Below are 22,542 nucleotides of genomic sequence, written 5' to 3'. Positions count from 1 at the left end.
ACGGCCCGGGTCAGCGCCCGCCCGCCCGCGCTCCTCCCGGCCGCTCCTCCCGCCCGGCCCGGCCGGCGCCGACTCCGCAGCCGCCCGACGAGCCCCTCGCCGCACTGCCCCGGCCCTGGCCCCGGCCCCCTCCAGCCGCACCGCCCCCGGCCCGGCCCTCCTCCCACCTCCCTCCTCCCTCGCGCGCTCCCTCCTCCCTCCCGCCTCCCTCCCGCCTCCCCAGCTGTCCCGTTCGCGTCATGCCGAGCCTCCCGGCCCCGCCGGCCCCGCTGCTGCTCCTCGGGCTGCTGCTGCTCGGCTCCCGGCCGGCCCGCGGCGCCGGCCCCGAGTCCCCCGCGCTGCCCATCCGGCCGGAGAAGGAGCCACTGCCCATTCGGGGAGCGGCAGGTAGGTGGGCGCCCCGGGGGAGGTGCGGGCGGGGCGTCCGGCTCGGGGCAAGTCAGCGCCCGCCCCGAGGGGGCGCCGGGCGCAGGTGGCTCGGCGCGGCGGGCGGCCTGCAGGGGTGGGCGGGGGCCGCGGGGCGCGCAGTGCTCGGGGACCCCAGGGCCCGGCCGGCAGCACCCGGGGCGGGCACACGGCAGGAGCGGGACAGCGGCCGCCAGCCAAGCCCGTCCCCGCAGGCTGCTCCTTCGGCGGGAAGGTTTATGCCTTGGACGAGACGTGGCACCCGGACCTGGGGGAGCCCTTCGGGGTGATGCGCTGCGTGCTGTGCGCCTGCGAGGCGGTGAGTGGACCCCGTGGCGGTGGCCCGGGCTCTTGAGGGTGGGGGAGCGCTCGGGTCCTGGGACGTCGGAGTGAACTCCGAGCTGCTAAGGAGAAAGAAGCTAGTCTGCAGATATTTGGGATGTTTTTCTGGCAGAGGAAGAACGGAGGAAGTGCCTCCTTCAACTCTCAGGTGTTGACTGTTATTGATCGCTTTCTATGTGTCAGGCTCTGTGCCAACTCCATTTCGTCTCTGACTTGACTCGTCTTACAACCCGGCTAGATGGATGCTATTATTATCCCCATTTTTCTGATAGGGACCCTAAGGCCCAGAGAGGTTAAGTAACTTGTCTAGAGTCACGCAGCTTGTAAGTAACAGAGCGGTCTGACTCGGTGGGACCACCCTGCCCTGGTCCCGTGACTCCCCACCCCTGGCCTTTGGGTCTCACGGATTAGCGTCTTGCGCTTACTCGGTTTTCCCGTCTTCTCTGCGAGCAGCCTCAGTGGGGTCGCCGCGCAAGGGGCCCGGGCAGGGTCAGCTGCAAGAACATCAAACCCGAGTGCCCAGCCCTGGCCTGCGGGCAGCCACGCCAGCTGCCCGGACACTGCTGCCAGACCTGCCCCCAGGGTAAGGCCCGCTCCGCGGTGAGGGGAGGCAGGCAGGGCCGATACTTGGTCCTGAGCCACACAGATGGGGCGGATGGAGCGGCCAATTGGCCCTCCCAGTGCCCAGCCGAAGCCCGTGTCCCCCACCCCGGCGCAGAGCGCAGCGGTCCCGAGAGGCAGCCGACCGGCCTGGCCTTCGAGTATCCGCGGGACCCGGAGCATCGCAGCTACAGCGACCGCGGGGAGCCGGGCGCTGAGGATAGGGCGCGTGGAGACGGCCACACCGGTAGGCGGGGGCGGGGGCTGGGAGTGGGGGGTTTGAGGTCGTGGTTGGGGCCGGGCCGCCGCAGCCAGTGACGGCACTAGGGACATCTTCCTCCCCATGCAGACTTCGTGGCGCTGCTGACAGGGCCGAGGTCGCAGGCCGTGGCACGGGCTCGAGTGTCGCTGCTGCGCTCTAGCCTGCGTTTCTCCATCTCCTACCGGCGGTGAGAAAGGGGAAGGAGGGAGGAGGGATCAGCTGAGCGCCGAGGGGGGAGAATTGGGAGAGCCTGGAGGGGCTGCTTTTGGCCCAGGCTCAGAGTCCTGCCTCAAGGGACCCCTCATTCCCAGGCTGGACCGCCCCACCCGGATCCGCTTCTCAGATGCCACTGGCAGCGTCCTGTTTGAACACCCTGCAGCCCCCACCCAAGATGGCCTGGTGAGATGATGCCATTTACGAGTGCTTATCCAGTCTGGGCACTGTGCTGAGAGCATGCTCTGCATTGCCTCCTTCGGTCCTCACAACAGCCCAGTGGGAGGAAGGCTCTGACGTTATGATGCCCATTTTACAGATAAAGGAAGTGAGGCTTAGTAGCAGAATGTGGTTTGCTCAAGGTCACATAGCTAGTAAGTGGTGGAGCCAGGATTTGGACCCCAGCATCTGGTTCCGGGGCCCCTTCTTAAGCTTCCTAGGAGGGCCTGGGGGCTTCTTCTCATCTTCCTTCCTCACCAGAGCTGGACCTCTCAGCTGGCCTGCATACTGTCTGAGTAGGGCCTTCTTGTCTCTCTGCTCCAGGTCTGTGGGGTGTGGCGGGCAGTGCCTCGGTTGTCTCTGAGGCTCCTTAGGGCAGAACAGCTGCATGTGGCACTCGTGACACCCACTCACCCTTCAGGGGAGATCTGGGGGCCTCTCATCCGGCACCGGGCCCTGGCTGCAGGTGAGGGGAGCCAATGGCCCCTGGACATGAGGTTCTGAGTCTTCTCTATCCCCAGGAATAGAGTGGGCTGAGGAGAGGACTTGCTGATGGGCTCTCATGGTCCTCCCTCCCCTAGAGACCTTCAGTGCCATCCTGACTCTGGAAGGCTCCCCACAGCAGGGCATAGGGGGCATCACTCTACTCACTCTCAGTGACACAGAGGACTCCTTGCATTTTTTGCTGCTCTTCCGTGGGTTGCTGGAATCTCGAAGCGGGGGTAAGTGGGATGGGAGAAGAGCATGTGAGGAGGGTAGGGAGAACCCCTCTCTCTCAGTGGTGTCCACATGTGCAGCTGTTGCAGGACCAGCCCAAGTTCCCTTGCGGCTCCAAATTCTACACCAGGGGCAGCTATTGCGAGAGCTCCAGGCCAATGCCTCAGTCCAGGTGAGTGAGGGTCTGGCTCTTGCTGCCGCCTGCTCTGGCCTCTTTCTGCGCCCACCATACCCTGCTCTGTCCCCAGGAGCCAGGCTTTGCTGAGGTGCTGCCCAACCTGACAGCCCAGGAGATGGACTGGCTGGTGCTGGGGGAGCTGCAGATGGTCCTGGAGAGGGCAGGTGGGCCAGAGCTGCGCATCAGTGGACACATTGCTGCCAGGCAGAGCTGTGATGGTGAGACAGGGTGGGGCCTGGCACCCTGGGCACACCCAACTGAGAGGCACAGACAAGTGCCAGGGGAGGGACCAGGGTGGGTATAGGAAGGATCCTGGGGGCTGAGGGTATGAGGTATGAATGGCTATGGGGCAAGCCTGCCTCTGCCTATCTTGCCCCTCTGCAGTCCTGCAAAGTGTCCTTTGTGGGGCAGATGCCCTGATCCCAGTTCAGACTGGTGCGGCCGGCTCAGCCAGCCTTACACTGCTAGGAAACGGCTCCTTGATTTACCAGGTAGGAGTCAGGGACTGCAGGAGGTGGGAGGGCAGCAGGGCAGGGTGGGGCTTGGCCTGCAATGGTTCAGGACCCACGCCTTCCTTCTCTGCCTCTCCAATTTGCCCACCCCAACCCTGCCCACCAGGTGCAAGTGGTAGGTACAGGCAGTGAGGTGGTGGCCATGACACTGGAGACCAAGCCTCAGCGGAGGAACCAGCACACTGTCCTGTGCCACATGGCTGGGCTCCAGCCGGGGGGAAACACGGTGAGTGTTTCAGGCAGAGCCGGGCCACGGGGCCCATGCACCAGAGCTGGCAATGCAGGGCTGTGGGAAGCCAGGTTGGGAGCTGGGATGTTCAGTGTCATTCACTCACTCACAGGCTCTCTCATTGATGCATTGACTCCCTGGGCACATTTTTAATGAGCCTCAGGCTAGGGACTGTAGTACAAAGAAAATCAGATGTGGCCCCTGTCCTCTGCAAGCTCACACCAAATGGGAGGAGTTAGACGGAGATCAGCGCAGTAGATCATATAATAATAAATGTGATAGCAATGGCTGCTACTTATTGATCCTTTCTGTGTGCCACATACTGCACTGGTTGCCTTACTTATATTATTTTTGGCTCTCACAGTACCCATTTTAAAGATGATGAAGTAAAGGATCAGACAGGTTAATTAACTCCTCAAGATTGTTACATAGGTAGGAAGTGGCAGAGAAAGGACTTGAACCTGGGCCTGCAAGGTTCTTATCCAATCTTACTGGTGTGTAGACGTGTGTATGGGTGCAGTGGGGGCACAAAACGTGGGAAGGATTCAGAATCTTGGGTTTGTGTGAAAGCTCAGGAGGGGTTCATCCTGGATCCAGCAGACTGCAGCTAGGGCTCACCCTTCCCTGCCCCCCAGGCCGTGGGTGTCTGCCCTGGGCTGGGTGCCCGAGGGGCCCATATGCTGCTGCAGAATGAGCTGTTCCTGAATGTGGGCACCAAGGACTTCCCAGATGGAGAGCTGCGGGGGCATGTGGCCGCCCTGCCCTACAGTGGGCACAGCGCCCGCCATGATAGTGAGTGCCCAGGGGTCTGCCTGCCCTTTGGTGTCCTCTAACCTGTGACTCAAGCATGGGAGGGATGGTGCCAGAGGGCCAGAGCCTGGTGTGTCTTTCTTTGTGCCTAAGCTCCAGGTTGGCATCTGGAGAAGGTGGGGATGTATAGAGTGGCCCTGCCGGGAGATGCTCCCTGTTGCCATGGTGCAGGGGTCTACAACTCGCTGTTCCCCCAGCCTTGGGCCTATGGACAGGTTCTGCCAGCTCATGGAGTCCATGTTGGGGGAGATGGGGAATGCTGGGATTCAGCGGCTGCTCTAGGCCACCTTCTCATCTGTTACCTCTCCTCTGTCTGGATCCAGCACTGCCCGTCCCTCTGGCAGGAGCCCTGGTGTTGCCCCCTGTGCAGAGCCAGGCAGCAGGGCATGCCTGGCTCTCCCTGGATACCCACTGTCACCTGCACTATGAAGTGCTGCTGGCTGGGCTTGGTGGCTCAGAACAGGGGACTGTCACTGCCCACCTCCTGGGGCCTCCTGGGATGCCAGGGCCCCGGCGGCTGCTGAAGGGATTCTATGGCCCAGAGGTGAGGATGTGATGGTGGGAGATATATAAAAATATCTGCTTTTTAGCATGAAGGGCTGTGCGGGCCTGTGGCGGGGGAAGCAGAGAGTAGGCAGCCTGGTATGGCAGAGCTGACATGGGCTTGGGAGTCAGACAGACCTGGGTATGAATCTGACTCAGCTTTTTATTATCCATTCTCCTTCCTGCGTCCTTCTCTGGTGGGATCCCGTGGTTAGGATGTAATATCCTGGACCTCCACAGGGGTAGGGGGGATAGACCAAGCCCCCTGAAGGGGGGCGGGTTGCCATAGACTGGGAGTCAGAGAGGACTGGCTTCTGAGCTTCACACCATCGCTAATGGGCTTTGCTACCCTGGAGACCTTATTTAACTTCCCTGGGTCTCAGTTTCTTCATCTGTGAGTTGGGAAGAGTAGGCTCAGCCCTAGGGTACCCTGTTCCATCCCTTCTCCTGTCTATCACAGGCCCAGGGTGTGGTGAAGGACCTGGAACCTGAGCTGCTGCGGCACCTGGCACAGGGCACTGCCTCCCTGCTGATCGCCACCAAGGGGAGCCCCCAGGGGGAGCTGCGAGGGCAGGTGGGCAGGCAGTGTGGGCCGGTGGGGATGGTTCAGAGTGGAGCTGGCATTGTGTGTCCTTGCGCTAGGCACTTGCTCTCTCTGAGCCCTGGGGGTGGTATATCACGCTTTTGGGAGGATGAAGCCAGACAAAGTACAAAACAAGGCTGGCAGCAGACTGCCCTGTCCCTGTCAACTAGATGATTGCTGTGGCTCGTAGCATCCTCCTGGGGCCCAGGGGCGCCCAGGGGGCGGAGGTGTCTCAGGCTCTCTGGCTGGCTGCACTGGTGAAGACACGAGAGGGAGCTTGGTGCTTCCTCAACGGGCCTCTCCTCCCAGGTGCACATCGCCAACCAATGTGAAGTGGGAGGCCTGCGCCTGGCGGTGGCAGGGGCCGAGGGGGTGCGGGTGCCGGGGGCTCCGGATGCATTGGCACCTGTACCACCTGGGCTGCCCGCTGTGCTGGACCCGGACGCCCCTGTGCCCGCCAAACCCGGTGGCCCCGGGCGGTCCCGAGACCCCAACATGTGCTTCTTTGAGGGGCAGCAGCGCCCCCATGGGGCTCGCTGGGCGCCTAACTACGACCCTCTCTGTTCGCTCTGCACCTGCCAGGTAGGAGGCCCCGCAAGGGCGCACTGGGGCCCAGGGTCTGGGGCAAGGAGCCTGGGCACCCCAGTCAACCCCCCCACCTCTCCCTGTAGAGACGCACAGTGATTTGTGACCCCGTGGTGTGTCCACCGCCCAGCTGCCCGAGCCCCGTGCAGGCGCTGGACCAGTGCTGCCCTGTGTGCCCGGGTGAGCGCCCTGCAGGGGTGGAGAGGGTAATGGAGGGTCCGCTGGTGGAAGATGAGGCCTCTGGGGAGGAAAGGAAGGGGATCACCCTCTGCCTTCACTATCTCCTTGGCTCCACAGAGAAACAAGGTGTAAGAGACCTGCCAGGGCTGCCGAGGAGCAGGGACCCTGGAGAGGGTGAGCTGGAAGTGTGTGTGCAGGGATGGGGGATCCAGAGGAGCTGTTGGGTGGGACCAGGAGGGGGACAGGAGGGTGAGAGTATATGTGTGTGGGGGGAGGCTGAGGGACACAGGTTCCAAGTGACACCTGATAGGCTTCATTAGAGTTACTGGTCCACGAGTGGGTACTGGGGTTAGACTAGTATGGGGTTGGCCTGAGGCTCAAGCTTTGGTTGTGGGCCCAGCGAATGAGCTCAGTACTAATGGCAGCTGGGCACTGTCCCCCACCAGGATGCTATTTTGATGGTGACCGGAGCTGGCGGGCAGCGGGTACCCGGTGGCACCCTGTCGTGCCCCCATTTGGCTTAATTAAGTGTGCTGTCTGCACCTGCAAGGTATGGCCGCCCAATCTTCTCTGGTGCCATAACCCAGTGGGGTCTGCAGAGATGGGGAGGGGGCTGCCAGGAGGGGAAAGCCCAGCCTTGGTGAGGAGGGCTCAAGGATCAAAATATGAGAAAAGATCTTTGGGCTTTGAGAGTTGGCTCGCTGGAGGAAAAGGGCAAAGGCTGACCTGGGTGTGAATTCTGGCTGTGTTGGCTGACTAGCTCCACCTAACCCTGGGCACTTTCTGTACCTCCCTGAGCCTCACTCTCCTCTCCTACGAGCAGATACGATAGCTCCTACTTTGCAGGGCTGCAGTGAGGATTGGGTTCACGTATATAATGCACCAGCCCAGGGCCTCTGAGTAAAAGGCCGTGGATATATTACGTTTGAGGTCTGGGAAAGGAGAGGGAAGAAGCAGGAGGCGGAGGTGCTCCCCCTCCTTCCTGACACCCCACACTCGACGGATCCCTACAGGGGGGCACTGGAGAGGTGCACTGTGAGAAGGTGCAGTGTCCCCGGCTGGCCTGTGCCCAGCCTGTCCGCGTCAACCCCACTGATTGCTGCAAACAGTGTCCAGGTGAGGGGGATAGGCACTGAGGCCTCTGGGGGGCAGCTAAGGCCCTTCACTGCCTTGTCCTGGGGGAGGGGACGCGTGGTGAGGGGATGCATGGTGAGGGCAGATGGAAGGGACTTCTCAGCTAATTCAGCATTTAGTGAGCACCGCTCTGTGCCTAGCCTGGAGCCAGGGCTCTAAACGCAGTGGAAATAATGTGCATGTACTAGTGGGCTATGATGGGTTCCAGTTCCTGCCCCATCCATCCATCCATCCATCCATCCATCCATCCATCCATCCATCCATCCATCTATCCATCCATCACATACTACTTGCCAGAAACTGCTAGATGCTGGAGATTCAAAGACAAATAAAACCTGGTGGCCCTCACAGAGCTCACATCTGCTGACCTCTTCTTCCTTCCCTCGCTCTCTCCCTGCCAACAGTGGGGACAGGGGCCCACCCCCAACTAGGGGACCCCATGCAGGCCGATGGGCCCCGGGGCTGCCGTTTTGCAGGGCAGTGGTTCCCAGAGAGCCAGAGCTGGCACCCCTCGGTGCCCCCCTTTGGGGAGATGAGCTGTATCACCTGCAGATGTGGGGTAAGTAGGGAGTGGGGTCCTGGCCTGGAGTGGGGAGACCTTCCCAGGGAGGGCAGGCTCCTGGGGGTGGACCTCCCCAAAGAGGCTGAAGGCTGCTGTGCCCCAGCACCTCTGGGGACCCTCAGGATCTGCTCTGTCCTGCACCAGGCCGGGGTGCCCCACTGTGAGAGGGATGACTGTTCACTGCCACTGTCCTGTGGCCCAGGGAAGGAGAGTCGCTGCTGCTCCCACTGCACACCCCGGCGGTGTAAGTGAGGGTCTAGGGGCAGCAGCTCTGGGCTGACTGTGGGAAGCCTGGGGTGGGAAGGAACCTGCTGTGTGCCAGGAACAGGGCCCTCTGCTTCACAAGCGCCATTCCATTCCACCCTCCCAGCAACCTTGTGGGCTTGGTATTGATTACTTTTCTTTACAAATGAGACGTCTGAAGCTCAGAGGAGTTAGGCAAGTAGACTAAGGTCACATAGCTCGTGTGTGCTGACTTGCTTAGAAAAGTTTGACCTTTATGGAACCAGAACAGAGACACTCTACTGTGCCCCCCGTGCCACCTCATTCTCTCTTTCCTCCTCCAAAATTCACTCCCTCTGTCTCCAGCAGCCCCAGAGACCAGGACAGTTCCAGAGCTGGAGAAAGAAGCAGAAGGCTCCTAGGGAGCAGCCAGAAGGCCACATGACCAAGAGGATGGGGCCTGGGCTGGGGGAAGGAGTGGTGCCGAGGACCCTGCATTCTCCTGTGGGAAACACAGTGCCTTTGGCTCCTCTTTTCTGCCTCTTCTCCCTCCCCCACTACCTCTGGGAACCACATCTCCACCAGGGGGAGGGGCAGCCACGGCAGACCAAGGCCACGTCCACTCCAATTCCTGCCCTGTCACCCTCCGCCCTCTGCCTTGGAAGCCACCTCCTTTCCTTCTGTACATAATGTCACTGGCTTGTTGGGATTTTTAATTTATCCTCACTCAGCACCAAGGGTCCCCCCACTTCACTCCTGCTGCCCGTGAGCTGAGCAGAGTCATTATTGGAGATTTTTGTATTTATTAAAACATTTTTTTTTCAGTCTTTGGGCTAAAGGTTGTTTCTTTGTGGCCAGGGACCTGAGTGGGCCCCAGTGGAGAAGGGTCTGAGAGTAGGAGGGGAGAGAGAGGAGCTCTGGCCCCAGGGCCTGCCCTCTGACCCTTGGGGAGCGGGAAGAGGCCTGAGGGGGAGCAGGATCTAGAGCCTCAAGAGCTTAGGCAACCTGAAGCAGGATTTAGAAACAAGTTTCATTTCCACTGGCCTACTCACGGCTGGCATTTTTGCTGACCCCCTGTTTGAAGTGCTTCAAAGAGAGAAACACGAGTGTCCCCAGCCTCTACCTTCTTTGTCTAAAGTGAGGCAAACACTCTCTTGTTATTCTTTCCTGGAAACTAGTTGTGGCCTGGACCAGTTCTGGGGCAATCTGGATCAGAGTGGATTGGAATCAGCCCTGGTCCAGTTCTTGGCTGAACTTATCTTGGGACCAAATGATGTACAGAATAAGATAAATCTGCTTGCCCCTTTCTCCCAGCTTGCCATCAGCAACTGGGCATTCCCACAGTCCTCACAGGCTCCAGGGAGATCAGAGTGTCAGAGCAGAGAGCTCTCACTATATAGCTGCACATCTACCTTTTGTATCAACAATGTGGGATACAATGAGTATGGAATTTTACGACCTAGTAGGGCAGTGGGAAAGGAAACTCATAGTCTTCTTATTTAGGGTTAGGCATGTTATGTGTGCTTAGGAAGTTATTGTCTTAGCCCATCGAAGCATCAAGTTCCAGTTCTGCTGCCTAGCTGAGTCATTGAGCCTCCGTGAGCCCCTGTTTCCTTTCTTTGAAACAGATATCCAGCTCACGAGATTTGATCAGAACATGTGAATCATGCAGCTCAGTGCCTGGCACATACTAGTTGGAAAGGCACTCTAGCTAGGTAGGATTTCTAGAACTGGTTTGAAATGAAAGGCAGGGAGAAATCTGAGGAGAGTGGCAGTGGACTTCAGTTACATGTGGCGTGATATTCTGCTGAGTGCCCGGGGGAGTGGAGAGGCAAATTGGGATGAAGGCATGATGAGGATGGGGGTAACTGGATTGGCCCAGAGTCCTGGCTGTCAGTAGGGGGATCGTGAGGATCAGATAGGGAAGAAAAAGCAACAGAATTGGCAGGGAGCTACATGCAGAGAACTAAGTACAGCACCAGGTGTGGTGTGATGGAGGATTTGGCCCAGAAATGGAGGCGCTGACAGTATTGTCCTCCTTTGTGAGGGAGTTTGGGGGGAAGATGGGTTGAAAAGGGAAATTTTGATTCTTAACTTTAACATGAGTTTGCTACTGATGCTTACAAGACTAGAGGAAGGGTAGAGGCAGGGGCTTACCCTATGGACCCTGCCCCGCAGGCACCCAGCTGGGCTTCAGACCAGGTGGCAGTGGAGTCAGCTGAGCAAACGAATGCACGGCTAATGGATCCTGGCAGAGCACCGTTCTCCTTCGACAAAAGTCCTGGAAACACCTTTCCCATCACAGCCTACTTTCCAATCAAAGCTGGCCAGGCCCCAGGTTCTGCTGGAGCCCCAGGAGGACCGCGGAAGTCAGCCCCACGTGGCGTGTGAGGGACGTATGTCAGACATCGGAGGCCCTGACCTGCAGAGACCTCAAGAGGGCAGCCCAGCCATTCCCTTTAGGCAGCTTCACAACCTCAGAGAGCCCTTTCCCCTTCTAAAAAACAAATACAGAAAACCCTAAAACAGCAACACAACAAAACCCAAGGAGAAGCCCATTTTCCTGGGTAGAGTATTGCAGTGTCTCAAAACAACAAAAGTTGCTGGTAGATCTTAAAATTTGATCTCTAACCCTGGGTCCGTCAGGCCTTCTACTTTGCAGAGGGTTTGAGGTCCTCAGCTTCTCTAGCCAAAAGAGACGGAAGGTGATATGCACGGGTTCTGTGTGGCTGGAGGAGAAAAGGGAGCGATTCTTTTTTTTTTTTTTTTATAATTTTATTTATTTATTTTTCCCCCCAAAGCCCCAGTAGATAGTTGTATGTCATAGTTGCACCTCCTTCTAGTTGCTGTATGTAGGACGCGGCCTCAGCATGGCTGGAGAAGCGGTGTGTCAGTGCGCGCCCGGGATCGAACCCGGGTCGCCAGCAGCGGAGTGTGCGCACTTAACCGCTAAGCCACGGGGCCAGCCCCAGGGAGCGATTCTGATACACCTGTTTTTCGAAGAGAAAACTGTACAGCCCTCCCCTTTGCCGCTTTCTTCCTGTGAACACCTTTTATGCATTCTGCGGTGACACCCCTCTGCCATCTTTTATGTGCCACATCCAGATTTGGGTGTATCAGGTGATGAGCAGCCACTGGGAGCTGTCGCATGATGGTGCTGCTGGCATCCACCCGTTCACTTTGGGCCAAGTCACTAGAGCAGTGTCTGTGCAGGAATTTGAATGATTTAGGGACATGACTTAAGAACGATAGTTTTCAAACCTGGTCACAGATGTGTGAAGATGCCTCCAGTCAGAAGGAGAAATGGGGGCTGGGGTGAGTGGAGCAGCCGGGTTGCTTACGGGGAGCAGGGAGTCCAGGCCCCCCAACCTGACTTCCACCTCGGCCACTCCATTCTCAGAAAGCCTGCATTCCAAAGAAGAGTTGGTTGCTTTCAAAAAAGTTTCAGAACAACTGTTTTATTGCATTTCACCCTTAGTCTTTTATAAAAATAATGAGAAATAGAAAAACAAAAGTGTGACACTTCTCACACAACAAAGGTCACCGAAAGGGGAGGTCTCATAAAGTAATAAAATTGGGACAAAGAGGAGTTCACCAGGCATGCTGGAAAGGACATATTTTAGCGCATCAGGTTTTAGGTAGTCAGAGATGATGTGTGAAGGAAAAAAATGTACAGAAGATGTATGGAATATTGGAAATACATTGTTAAAGATGACAAAAGGGGAGGAATTCTTAGGGATTGTGTAATTATTATAGTGTTCTGAGGATGGAGCCACCTCTTCTAACGTTGTTTGGCTTTGATATATGTTTTCATGAACAGAGGGGGCTGCCATAATTATTTTTGCTCATCATAAAAGTAAATTATTGTGAACAATTATGGGAATACACAAATGTGTGAGGAAGAAAGAAAAATTCACCTGCTAGAAAGAAAGAATCCCAACCCTTGGATAACCTTTAATAAAAAAAATCACTGAGTATTTTTCTAAGCTTATGTCGCTGGGTCCCTGCCCCAGCCCCACCCCCGCTCTGGGTCCTGCCCCTGCAGCACCTCTGTCCCCACTCGTGAAGTGGCTGTGCTGTCTATCCTTGACCCAGCTGAGGGGTTCATAACCTCTAGAGGGTATGATAACCTTTGGAGCTGGAGCACATCTAAACCTGCACAAATAGAGAAAGCAGGAGATGGCATTTCAGGGAAATCTGACCCTTTATATTTAAAATAGCAGGGAGGCAAAACCCCAAAATATTTGAAAAAATTCTCACCAACTCAGAAAAGCTGGTCAATTGGCATTCAGTGGTTTGATGTTCAGCAAATTGACTAGATCCCACCAGTGGGGTCCCAGGTCCTCAGCTGATGGGTGTTGGGCAGGCCTGAAGGTTGTCCCGTCCTCGTGTGGGCTTCAGAGGCTGGCCAGCGGGGCTGCAGTGTGAAAATCTCACTGAACGCCACCTAAAGAAGCAACACACAGAAAACAGGAAAAGGCTCCTGGAAATGCTGAGGAAAGGCATTAACGTGAAAGAAGGGGAGCAAGAAAAGACGGTGGCGGGAGGTACCTGGTGGACTCATCCTGCAAGGGCAGACTCCAGATGTTGGAGGACAAAGGATGCCTCATTCTCCCCCAGCAGCTCCTGCAGCTGGAACCAGACCAGCCCCAGCTTGTCTTCCAGGGGAGCAGGGAGCCCCCTGCGGGGAGGCCCAGCATCTCTCCTTCTGACCCCCCACCCCCAGGTCCCAGGAGGTCTAAATCAGATTTACTTTCAGGACTTATCCTCCACTCCCCTTGACACAAACATCACTGCACCTGCTGGCTGATGCCTGAAATTCCTCTAGTAGAGCTTATCCTTCCACAACTGGAAGAAGAGAGTTTGAAAATGCTAATGACTGATCATTATATTGAGCCATCTGCTAAAGTATAATCTATCAGTCAACAAATGTAAATGATTATTGTCAGATCCTGTTCGTTTTTGACAAGGGGAGGGTTAGAATAAAGGTGGAGGATGGGGGACTGAACCGTGAGGAGGTAGGGGAATGGTAACTTCACAGCCAGACTTCCAGGCAGGGACATTGACAAGGGCAGGGGTATTTACCTTCAACAGCTGCACGGAGAATAGTTGCTGTGTGAGGAGGAATTTCTGTCCTGAACATCTGTGCACTTGCCCGGCTTAGCGGGAACTAGGCCACTCAGACATATGATTCACATCAACTGTGTTTTTCATGACTTTTAAGGGCTTTTTTTTTTTTTTAAAGCAAGCTGACGTCATTCTGAAGGAACATTTTTCTCATAGGCTCCTACCGAGGTATCACTTAGGTTCTGACCGAGGTACCATTGGAAATGGCACCAGGGAAGACCTTCAGAAGTATCTTTTTTTCCCTCCCCTCCTCCAGAGTTAGATGAATGAGGGGACTTCCTGACAGGGATAAAAGTAGTAGTGTTTTATTTTTGTCTGATCATAAATGTAGTGATTCTTCATTGGAAAGGTTTTGGAAAACAGAATGGTATGAAGTGAAGGAAACTTAATGTCAATTACTTAATAAAATTAAAACACCAACTCAAAAATAATTCTCATTTACCTCTGATTTTTTCCCCCAATCTTTTTTCTGAACATTGATATACCATGATTTATTTGAGCATCTCAGATGGTATTTCTAGTGAACCATCTTTTTCAATTATAAAAATAATGTTTGCTTGAAGTAGAAAATTTGGTTAAAGAAAAAACCCAGGAAAAATGCTTTGTTGAGAATACAAAGTTTTTTGAAGTATTTTCTTTCTTCTGCGGGTTTTGTCGAGTTTACCCTGTGTTTATTGTTTTAGATCCCTCTTTTTTTTCCACTTTGTCCTATTATCACACATCTCAAGAGCTTTTGCCGTGGATTGTCAGAGTTTTAAAGGAGACAATGCCTGTTTTTCCACATCTGGGTGAAGCCAGACACGGAGGCTGAGGGACCAGCTGATATCCCGCAGCCTGAGTGCCCTTTTGGGGGGATAAACTCGGCCCTCGGTCCAGCGGGATAATGGCAGGGCAGATCCTCGGCACCTCTGATAAAGAAGGAACGAGTTTGGACACCTACAATGAACCCCAGCGGGGAGCAGCGGGGAGCCATGAGGGAGCTGGAAAGTGGCATTCAGAGGGAGTCAGAGATGTGACGCCAGGGGAGGAGGGGCTGCTCCCCCTGAGAGCTGTTCTGGAGTTGGCCGAGCTCTCTCTACATAGCTGTGGTTACCTTAATAGTTTGCAACGTGTGTATTCATTTCGGTTGCCAAGAAGACTCAGCTGAGTGGATTTGGGCTCAGTAGATGACATTCTGAGAAGGGAGGCAGTTGAGGAGGAAGGCGGAGAGACCAGAGGAGCAAGAAAAGCCTGCTTTGCTAGTGACCCTTCTGGTTGCTTGACTTCTATCACCTCAGTTTACTTGCTTGCGAAATACTTCCCAGAAATATGGCGAGTCTTGGACTAGTAGCAGCTTAGGATAGTGGTTTGAATCCAAGGCCAGACCCTTTTTGGCACGTGACCTTGGGCAAGTCATATGACGTATCTGAGCCTCGGTTTCCTACAAAATGGTGATAATAATGGTTATCTACACGATTGTTATAAGGACTATAGAAAAGGTATGTAACATGCGTGGCATATGGTTGGCATTCAATGACAACACTGTAATCTGATCTGATGGCTGTGAGAATCATCAGGGAGGTGTAAAGTGCCATGCATGCCCAGGAAAGGTGGGGTTATTCTGGGGTAGAGGAAACTGAGTGCTCTGGCCTCCATTATGTGATGGGACAAAAATGATTACTGTGGGCGTGGCCACAGCCTTTCCACTGTCAAAGAGAGTCCTTCATAGCCAGCCTAATCCTCACTCTCCTTTCCCAGCCTTTCTTCTGGGAGTGAGGCTAGGCCAGTCTACCCAATCCAGTGGCGAGAGAGGCAGGGTGCCGGGGTGAAGGCTCTAGGGCCGGAGGTGGTGGGGGTTGAGCAGAAGTGTGCAGCAGTGTATGTGGGGTGAGAGGGAAGTGGACACGAGAGCAATGAGATCCTAAATGCTGTGGGCTGTGTTTACGGGTTTCCTTTAATATTTTTCAAGATAAGAACATAAAATGGAATTCCTTTTTTGTGGTAAAATATATATAACATAAATTTTACCATTTTAACCATTTTTAGATATACAATTCAGTGGCATTAAGTACATTCATACTGTTGTGCAACCATCACCACTATCCATTTCTGGAACTTTTTCATCATCCCAAACAGAAACTTTGTACCTGTTAAACGATAACTCCCCAGTCACCCCTAGTTCCTGGTAACCTTTTTTATACTTTCTGTTTCTATGAATTTGCCTATTCTAGGCACTTTATAGAAGTGGAATTTTACAATATTTTCCTTCTCTGTTGGACTTATTTCACTTAGCATAATGTTCTCGAGGTTCATCCGTGTAGCAGCACATATCAGAATTCCATTCCTTTTTAAGCCTGAATAATATTCTATCGTATGTACGTTCCACATTTTGTTTATCCATTCACCTGTTGATGGATATTTGGGTTGTTTCTACCTTTTGGTTATTATGAATAATGTTGCTATGAACATTGGTGTACAAGTACCTGTTTGAGTCCCTGCTTTCAATTCTTTGGGCATCTATCTAGAAGTAGAATTGCTGGATCATATGGTGATTCTATGTTTAACTTGGGAATTGCTCTTTACGTGCCTTTGGCTGTGCTTCTTTTTTTCTTGTTATGATTCTCAAATCCTTTCATTTATAGTGTGTCTCCCTCTTTATTCCATGCCATTGATTTGTTGGAGAAACTGGATTATTTGTCTCTACAGAATGATCCACATTCTAGATTTATTTATTGCCTCCTCATAGTGTCATTTAATTTGTTCCTCCATCGGCTATATTTCCTGTAAACTGAAAGTAAAATATAGAGTCTTGATTGGATTCTGGTTCAAGTTTTCCACAGGAGTATTTCATAGTGGTGCTCTGTATTTCCCACTGGATCACATCAGGAGGCACAGATTATACCTCTTAAGCATAATCTGCTCTGAGAATGAACCACCCGACTATCTGGGCTTATTAGGATTAGAGTTCTTGGAGTTGTATTTCATGGGAAAGGAGTGGGATCAGGAAGTAACTGTCAGTGGCTGCAGTGCTCCTTCTTCAGGTTCTCTGAGGAGAGCGTCCCCTCTCCCATCCAAGCATCCCTTCCTACTGGGCTCTGAGATGAAGCTTCTGGTCCCTCAAAGCCTCTGTAGCTCACCAGGTGATGCTGGGGGCAGATCTGATCAGATTCCCCAGAAGGGGAAAGTAAAGGGTGAGAAGAAAGGGCCCCAAGCCTATCGCTGGGCTTTGTGCACAGCTGATGCCCAGCGGATGTGTGTCTGTAGTGATAACAGTCTATAGGTGAAGGGAGGAAAGAACAAAAAAGACATTGTGGACAAATGCTGGTGAGGATAGAGAGCGACTGGAACTCTCATACATTGCTGGCAGAATGAAAAATGGTGTGCAGCCACTTTGGAAAACACTTTGATAGTTTCTTAAAAAGTTAAACACTGGGGCTGGCCCAGTGGCATGGCAGTTGAGTTCGCGCACTCTGCTTCGGGGGCCCGGGTTTCGCCGCTTGGAATCCTGGGCGCCACTGAGGCGCACCACACATCAAGCCATGCTGTGGTGGCATCCCACATAGAGCAACTAGAAGGATGTACAACTATGACATACAGCTATCTACTGGGGCTTTGGGGGCAAAAAGGAAAAAAGGAGGAAGATTGGCAACAGATGTTAGCTCAGGGCCAATCTTCCAAAAAAAAAAAAAAAAGTTACACACATATTTACCATACAATTGAGCAATTCCATTACTAGGTATTTACCTAGTGAAATGAAAACTACATTCAGACAAAACCTGTATGTGACTGTTTATGGGAGCTTTTTTTTGTGTGTGTGTGAGGAAGATCAGCCCTGAGCTAACATCCATGCTAATCCTCCTCTTTTTGCTGAGGAAGACCAGCCCTGAGCCAACATCCATTGCCAATCCTCCTCCTTTTTTTCCCCCCGAAGCCCCAGTAGATAGTTGTACGTCATAGTTGCATATCCTTCTAGTTGCTGTATGTGGGACACGCGGCCTCAGCATGGCCGGAGAAGTGGTGCGTTGGTGCATGCCCAGGATCCAAACCCGGGTCGCCAGTAGCGGAGCGCGCGCACTTAACCGATAAGCCACGGGGCCGGCCCTATGGAAGCTTTGTTAATAACTGTCAACAACTGGGAGCGACCCAAATGTTTTCAACAGGTGAACAGATGAACAAACTGTGGTGTATCAGTCAACAGAACAACGCTACTCGGCAATGAAAGGTAACGAACTACTAATACGTGCACCAACCTGGATGAATCTCGGATTTATTACGCTCTGTGAAAGAAGCCAGACGCAAAAGGCTACATAGCGGATGATTCTATTCACATGACATTTTAGAAAAGGCAAAACTCTCAGGGACTGGGGCTTGGGGAGAGGTTGACTACACAGGAACACGAAGGCATGTTTTTGGGTGATGGAACTCTTCTATATCTTGATTGCAGTGGCGTTTACCTGACCACATGCATTTGTCAAAACTCTCAGAATTGAATACTAAAAGGAGTGAATTTTACTATGTAAATTATACCTTAATACAAATTTGGGGAAAAAAACAGTAGTGGAGTGATCATTTGTCATTTTGAGGCTGCCAATCAAATCTTTCAACCTATTAGCTCCCAGATCACTTGGGTGATCACCCAGCTCAGAGATCACCCACCATCTCTGAGTTCTCCACTCAGAGAGGTCTTGATACGAGCATGCACATGGCCCATTGTGTAAATCAAAGGGATCACTTGTCTCTCTCTCTGGCACAGCTGTGAGTGGGCGACTGAGTTGGGCTCAACCAATTGGATACCCTGTCCTGGGATTTTGAATCTTGAGGATGTGTGATCAAAGGTTTGAGGATGGTGGCAGGTGAATTTCATTGTATTAACAGCAGCGGCAAGTGGACAGATGGTCCTGGGCTGAGACATTGGCGTTATTCCTACTGCTCTTGAGAGCTTCCTGCTTCCTCCTCCTCATTCTACCAATTCCTATTTTGCTTACAATGGCTAGAGTGGGTTTGCAACTCAAGAAACCTGATGATACAAATAGGGTAAGAGTGGGTAGAAATGAGGAGAAAGAGAAAATAGAAGTAAAGGTGGGGAAAGAGGAATGAGAAGAGGAAGGTAAGCAGAGGCAGGCAGACAAAGCTGAGAAGTGAATCCAGGGCAGGCTCACATTAGAGAGGCCAGTCATTGGTACAAGGGAGGGTATCTAATTGGGTCCTGACACTGCTACATGGAGTGCAGTGTTCTCTGGTTCCTCCATTGTTGTGCTTTGTGGAGGTGGTGGTATGCTTCGGGGTTTGTTATGGCAGACGTGCTAATATGGTCATTCTGTCCTTCCTGGTCTGGGGTAATGATACAATGAATCACAACAGCTATCATTTATTAGGTGCCTGCCCTGTGCCATGCATTCTTAATTTCATCCATAATGCCCTAGGGTAGGAAACTGGGGCTAAGAGAGATTAGGTAAGGCGTACGAAGACACACTGTTAATAAGTGGCTGAGTAAGGGTTCAAATGCAGGTCTGACTCATGGACCATAGATTCAAGGGATCATTTCAGTTTTAAGGGAGGGGACAGGCTATCCAAGAGTCCACAGACTCAGTGCCAAAGATCCAAGTCCCCTTGAGGAAGGCTTCATGGGGCCTCATCCAGTTCACAGCATTCTCTAGTAAGTTCTATCTTTTCATCATAGGTCTTTAAGAGGTCTGCAAAGCACAGATTATGTAGAGGAGTAGTTCTGACCTGGGAGCTTTTACAAAACACCTATGCTGGGCCCCTAAACCAGAGTCTCTGGGGTGGGGGTGGGGTGGGGTGCTGGCAGCAGTAGTTTAAAAAATCTCCTCAGGGAATTCTGATGCAGGTGAGGGATGAGGACAAAGGGAGGCCTTAGAGGCATGGTCAGGGTTGTGACTGGCCCTCCTCAGTGCAGAGGTCTCCCTCAGGGTAGCCAGCCAGGGAAGGGTGCTGCAACTTGGGTAAATCCCTGGTCAAGAGCAATGGTCATAATCTGTTATCTGTGCCCATGAGAGGGTTGTTCTAGGATGGTACCAGACGGCTCAGGGACCTCCTATAGAAGTCTCCCAAACCCCACATGCTTGTGGGTTCTGGGTAAGGTCACTGGTTTGTCTGCCCAGTGTGCTGTGTCAATTGCCATCGTGTGCAGAAAGGCAGGGCCAAAGCCTTGCCCCTTGTTGTGTTTCTCTAGGTGTCCTGGGGTCAAGGATGAGAATGGAGACTGGGTGGGGCAGAGAGGGTGTCTCATTCAATTAGAGCTGCCCCTGAGTCTCGGGGTCCCTCTTCTCAGTTGTTGCTTTCACCATCTCTCTGCTCTACTGTCCACTGGCTCCCACCTCCCTGCCATGGGCCTCTGTATCTGCTGTTAGCCAGTCGTCTCTGACCGCCAGTCTCTGGCTCCTCCTGCACCTCTCCCTTGGTGCTGGCTGCCCATGTGGAGGTGATGGCCCACCCTCATCCTCTGTCCTTGGGTCAGGGGGCAAGGCTCACTCTGCCTATACCTAAGAGTGCCTTGTCACCTCTCCAGATCCCTAGGGCTCACAATCCTCCTATCTCAGTTTAGCTTTTTTAAGGGGGAAGTGTATGTACGTGTCCCATGCTTGAGCTCCTAATGGTGGTTCCTCTCTTCACCGCCCTGGCCCTGGTTTTCCTCTGTAGCCCTCTGGGTTGGGGCATGCCTCCTCCTCCCTCATCATCACCATCATGACCATTTATTGAATATTTACCATGAGCCAAGGAGCACTATGATAAGAGCTCACATACACGTGGTCCTCCAAACAACCACATGAGGTCATTAGTATTATCATCCCATTCCCATTTTGCAGATGAGGAAAACAAGGTACATAGAAGTAATCTTCCAAAGTAACGTAGCTGAGTAGGTTCCTCGTGGTATACCTCTCCTTCCACCCCTTTAACCTCAGATATTTGCATTCCAGGAGGAGGGGAGTTTGGAGTATTCAAGAGCAGCCTCCCAGGCACCTTGATCTCACTACTGCCCCGACCTTCGACCTTCATACCTGTGGTGTTGAGTCTGGCCCACTTCCTCCCTCATGGTGATTTCTTTCCCGGGGTTCCGGTGGCCCTTCATGTTATGGGCCTCCATTGGGTCTCTTCACCACCCACCCAACTGTGTGTTATCGCTGTCTATACATGTGTGAACCTCAAATGTGATTAGAGTTCAGGTCATATTCCATGGGGTACAAGACATTCCTTTTAATGTCTCTAAGCATTTTGTGACAACTTAGTTGGCACACGAGTACCTACAAGGTGATGTCACTCAACTCCACAGGCCACGGTGCGTGTGTGTGTGTAAGATAAGAAGCCGAAATGTTAATAATAACAATCCCTAAAGTCACGATTCTTGCTGAAAAACATTTGTTGTTTTTCCTTACAATTTTCGGTATATCAGATATTTAGTACTTGCGTAATAAAAGTAAAATAAGTGTGATCTGGGAAGAATTTAAAAAGCATAGAAAGAAGAAAACTAAAATTGCCTATAATCTCAATACCCAGAAATAACTACTGTGAAGATTTTGGTATAACCGTCTAGACTTTTTCTTCCGCTGTTATAGACACACATGATTGGGGTTGTCGTGCTCTGGTCACAAATAACAGAAACCACCTCCAGTAAGATTAACCAAAAAGGAAACAATGTATTCAGAGGATGGAGAGGATTCACAGAACGCCAGGCGCTTGGGCTTCTGAGGCTGGAGCCGAGAGTCAGGGGGCTGTGAGGAGCCAGGCATTGCTCTCTCTGCTCTGAACAGGACTGAGGTCCATGGACTTGCGGACTGCTCACTGTGCATGCCTAGCCCCGACCCGTTCCTCTGTGCCTTTGGGGACTCCTCTTCCAGTCCCCCACCCCCGTATACATGCAGACATGCAGGGAGGGCATCCGTCAGCCTTCATTGGCCCACCTCTTTCCTCAGGGCTGGGCGGTCCAGGATCAGTTAGAGTCTTCCGTGGACAGATCCGTGGACATGAGGGGAGGATTCCCACTTCCCTGGCACTTCTAACGGCCTTTACACCTACGATGGGAAAGAACTAGAGCCAAGTGGAGTCATGAGGTGGAGAGAAGGACAAAGCACTCTTTTGCTTAGCAGTTGGTTCCCCAGAGCCGCCCTTTTGGCTCAGGCTGGTTCGATCTGAACGAGAGCTGACCAGCACCCCTGATCTTGGCCATCTGCTGCAGCTCTCTCTTTTGGACACAGGTCTTAGCTGCCTTTTCAAGTACAGGCTGGTGTACCCACAGCCCAGGATTTATAGATACTCAGTCCCAGCCATGCTCAGAGACTCCCTGGTGTGTTTGAGCCCCAAATCCCTGGAAAGGGAATTTGGCCAGAGAAGGGAGTCACACAGGAAAATTGTGGCCACCCGGGACCCGCCTCTGTGGGGGTATGGGTAAGTAGGTGGGCAGAGGAATTCACAGACAGAGAGGACTATTATGAGCCAGGCAGGCACCCTAAGGGTATTTCCTAGGCACCAAAGTGTCCTTATGTGATGGGTACATTTTTGTGTGGGCAGCAGTGGTACTGGTGCCACCAATAACTTGGTTTATCTTGCCCTGAAAACGCCAGGACCTGTCTTTCACTGTGGGCCTCTCCTCTGGGCCCTTCTGCTCCTTTCCTGGGCTCCTCCTCCCCACCCTCCACTCTAACCAAGGCCCTGCCCAGTAGAGACCTTGCCTTCTGGGTTCTTATCATCTAGTAAGAGAGACCTGACTTGTGCATAAAGTTCCCCATGACACTGAGCAGGGAGTGATGAGGACAACATGGGAGGCCAGTAGAGATCTGAGCACAGATATACCCCCAGCTGGAGCAAGAGAGCAGACCTCACAGAGGAGGCAGCATCTGAGCTGAGCCTTGGAGGACCCCTAAGCTTTGGACATTGCGAGTGGAGGGAAGGCCCCAGGGCCCTCGGGTGAGACATTGCAAGGAGAGAATGTGGGTTCAGTGGAGTTGGAGAAGGAATACAAAGTGGAGGATAAGGTTGGACAGACAGGCTGGGGCAGCCTGGAGAGGGCCTTGAATGTCATACGTGTCTGCAGCAGAAGAAGCAAGGGCCCCCAAAGCTCAGGGCTGAGAGGATGGCTTGGAAGTAAATTGGCCCTTTGGACCGGTACTGCCCTTAGATGTGGG

At 53.1% G+C, this 22,542-nt stretch overlaps 1 protein-coding gene across 6 annotated transcripts; it reads left to right on the top strand.

The window, feature by feature from the left end:
- Positions 1 to 9,123, top strand: CHRD (chordin). 6 transcript variants are annotated; one of them, XM_087439913.1, is made up of 23 exons: positions 1 to 387; positions 621 to 724; positions 1,201 to 1,330; positions 1,466 to 1,594; positions 1,697 to 1,796; positions 1,921 to 2,008; positions 2,366 to 2,507; positions 2,623 to 2,763; positions 2,839 to 2,930; positions 3,007 to 3,154; positions 3,321 to 3,427; positions 3,555 to 3,674; positions 4,313 to 4,469; positions 4,811 to 5,031; positions 5,491 to 5,604; positions 5,923 to 6,195; positions 6,285 to 6,378; positions 6,496 to 6,552; positions 6,825 to 6,928; positions 7,392 to 7,494; positions 7,917 to 8,071; positions 8,178 to 8,318; positions 8,663 to 9,123. In XM_087439913.1, the coding sequence occupies exons 1-23, from the start codon at positions 240 to 242 to the stop codon at positions 8,984 to 8,986; spliced, it is 3,192 nt and encodes a 1,063-aa protein (XP_087296039.1). In that variant the 5' UTR covers positions 1 to 239; the 3' UTR covers positions 8,987 to 9,123. The 6 variants fall into 6 exon arrangements, with proteins under 6 accessions (XP_087296039.1, XP_087296035.1, XP_087296034.1 ...); XM_087439909.1 differs by having other exon boundaries at positions 204 to 387; positions 2,848 to 2,930; XM_087439908.1 differs by having other exon boundaries at positions 204 to 387; positions 8,666 to 9,123.
- Positions 9,124 to 22,542: the final 13,419 nt, after the last annotated feature.

The sequence above is a fragment of the Ceratotherium simum genome, chromosome 15 (assembly GCF_057802395.1).
Source record: "Ceratotherium simum simum isolate JZ-2026a chromosome 15, ASM5780239v1, whole genome shotgun sequence".
Lineage (NCBI taxonomy): Eukaryota > Metazoa > Chordata > Mammalia > Perissodactyla > Rhinocerotidae > Ceratotherium > Ceratotherium simum.
This window is presented reverse-complemented; position numbering and strand designations above follow the sequence as displayed.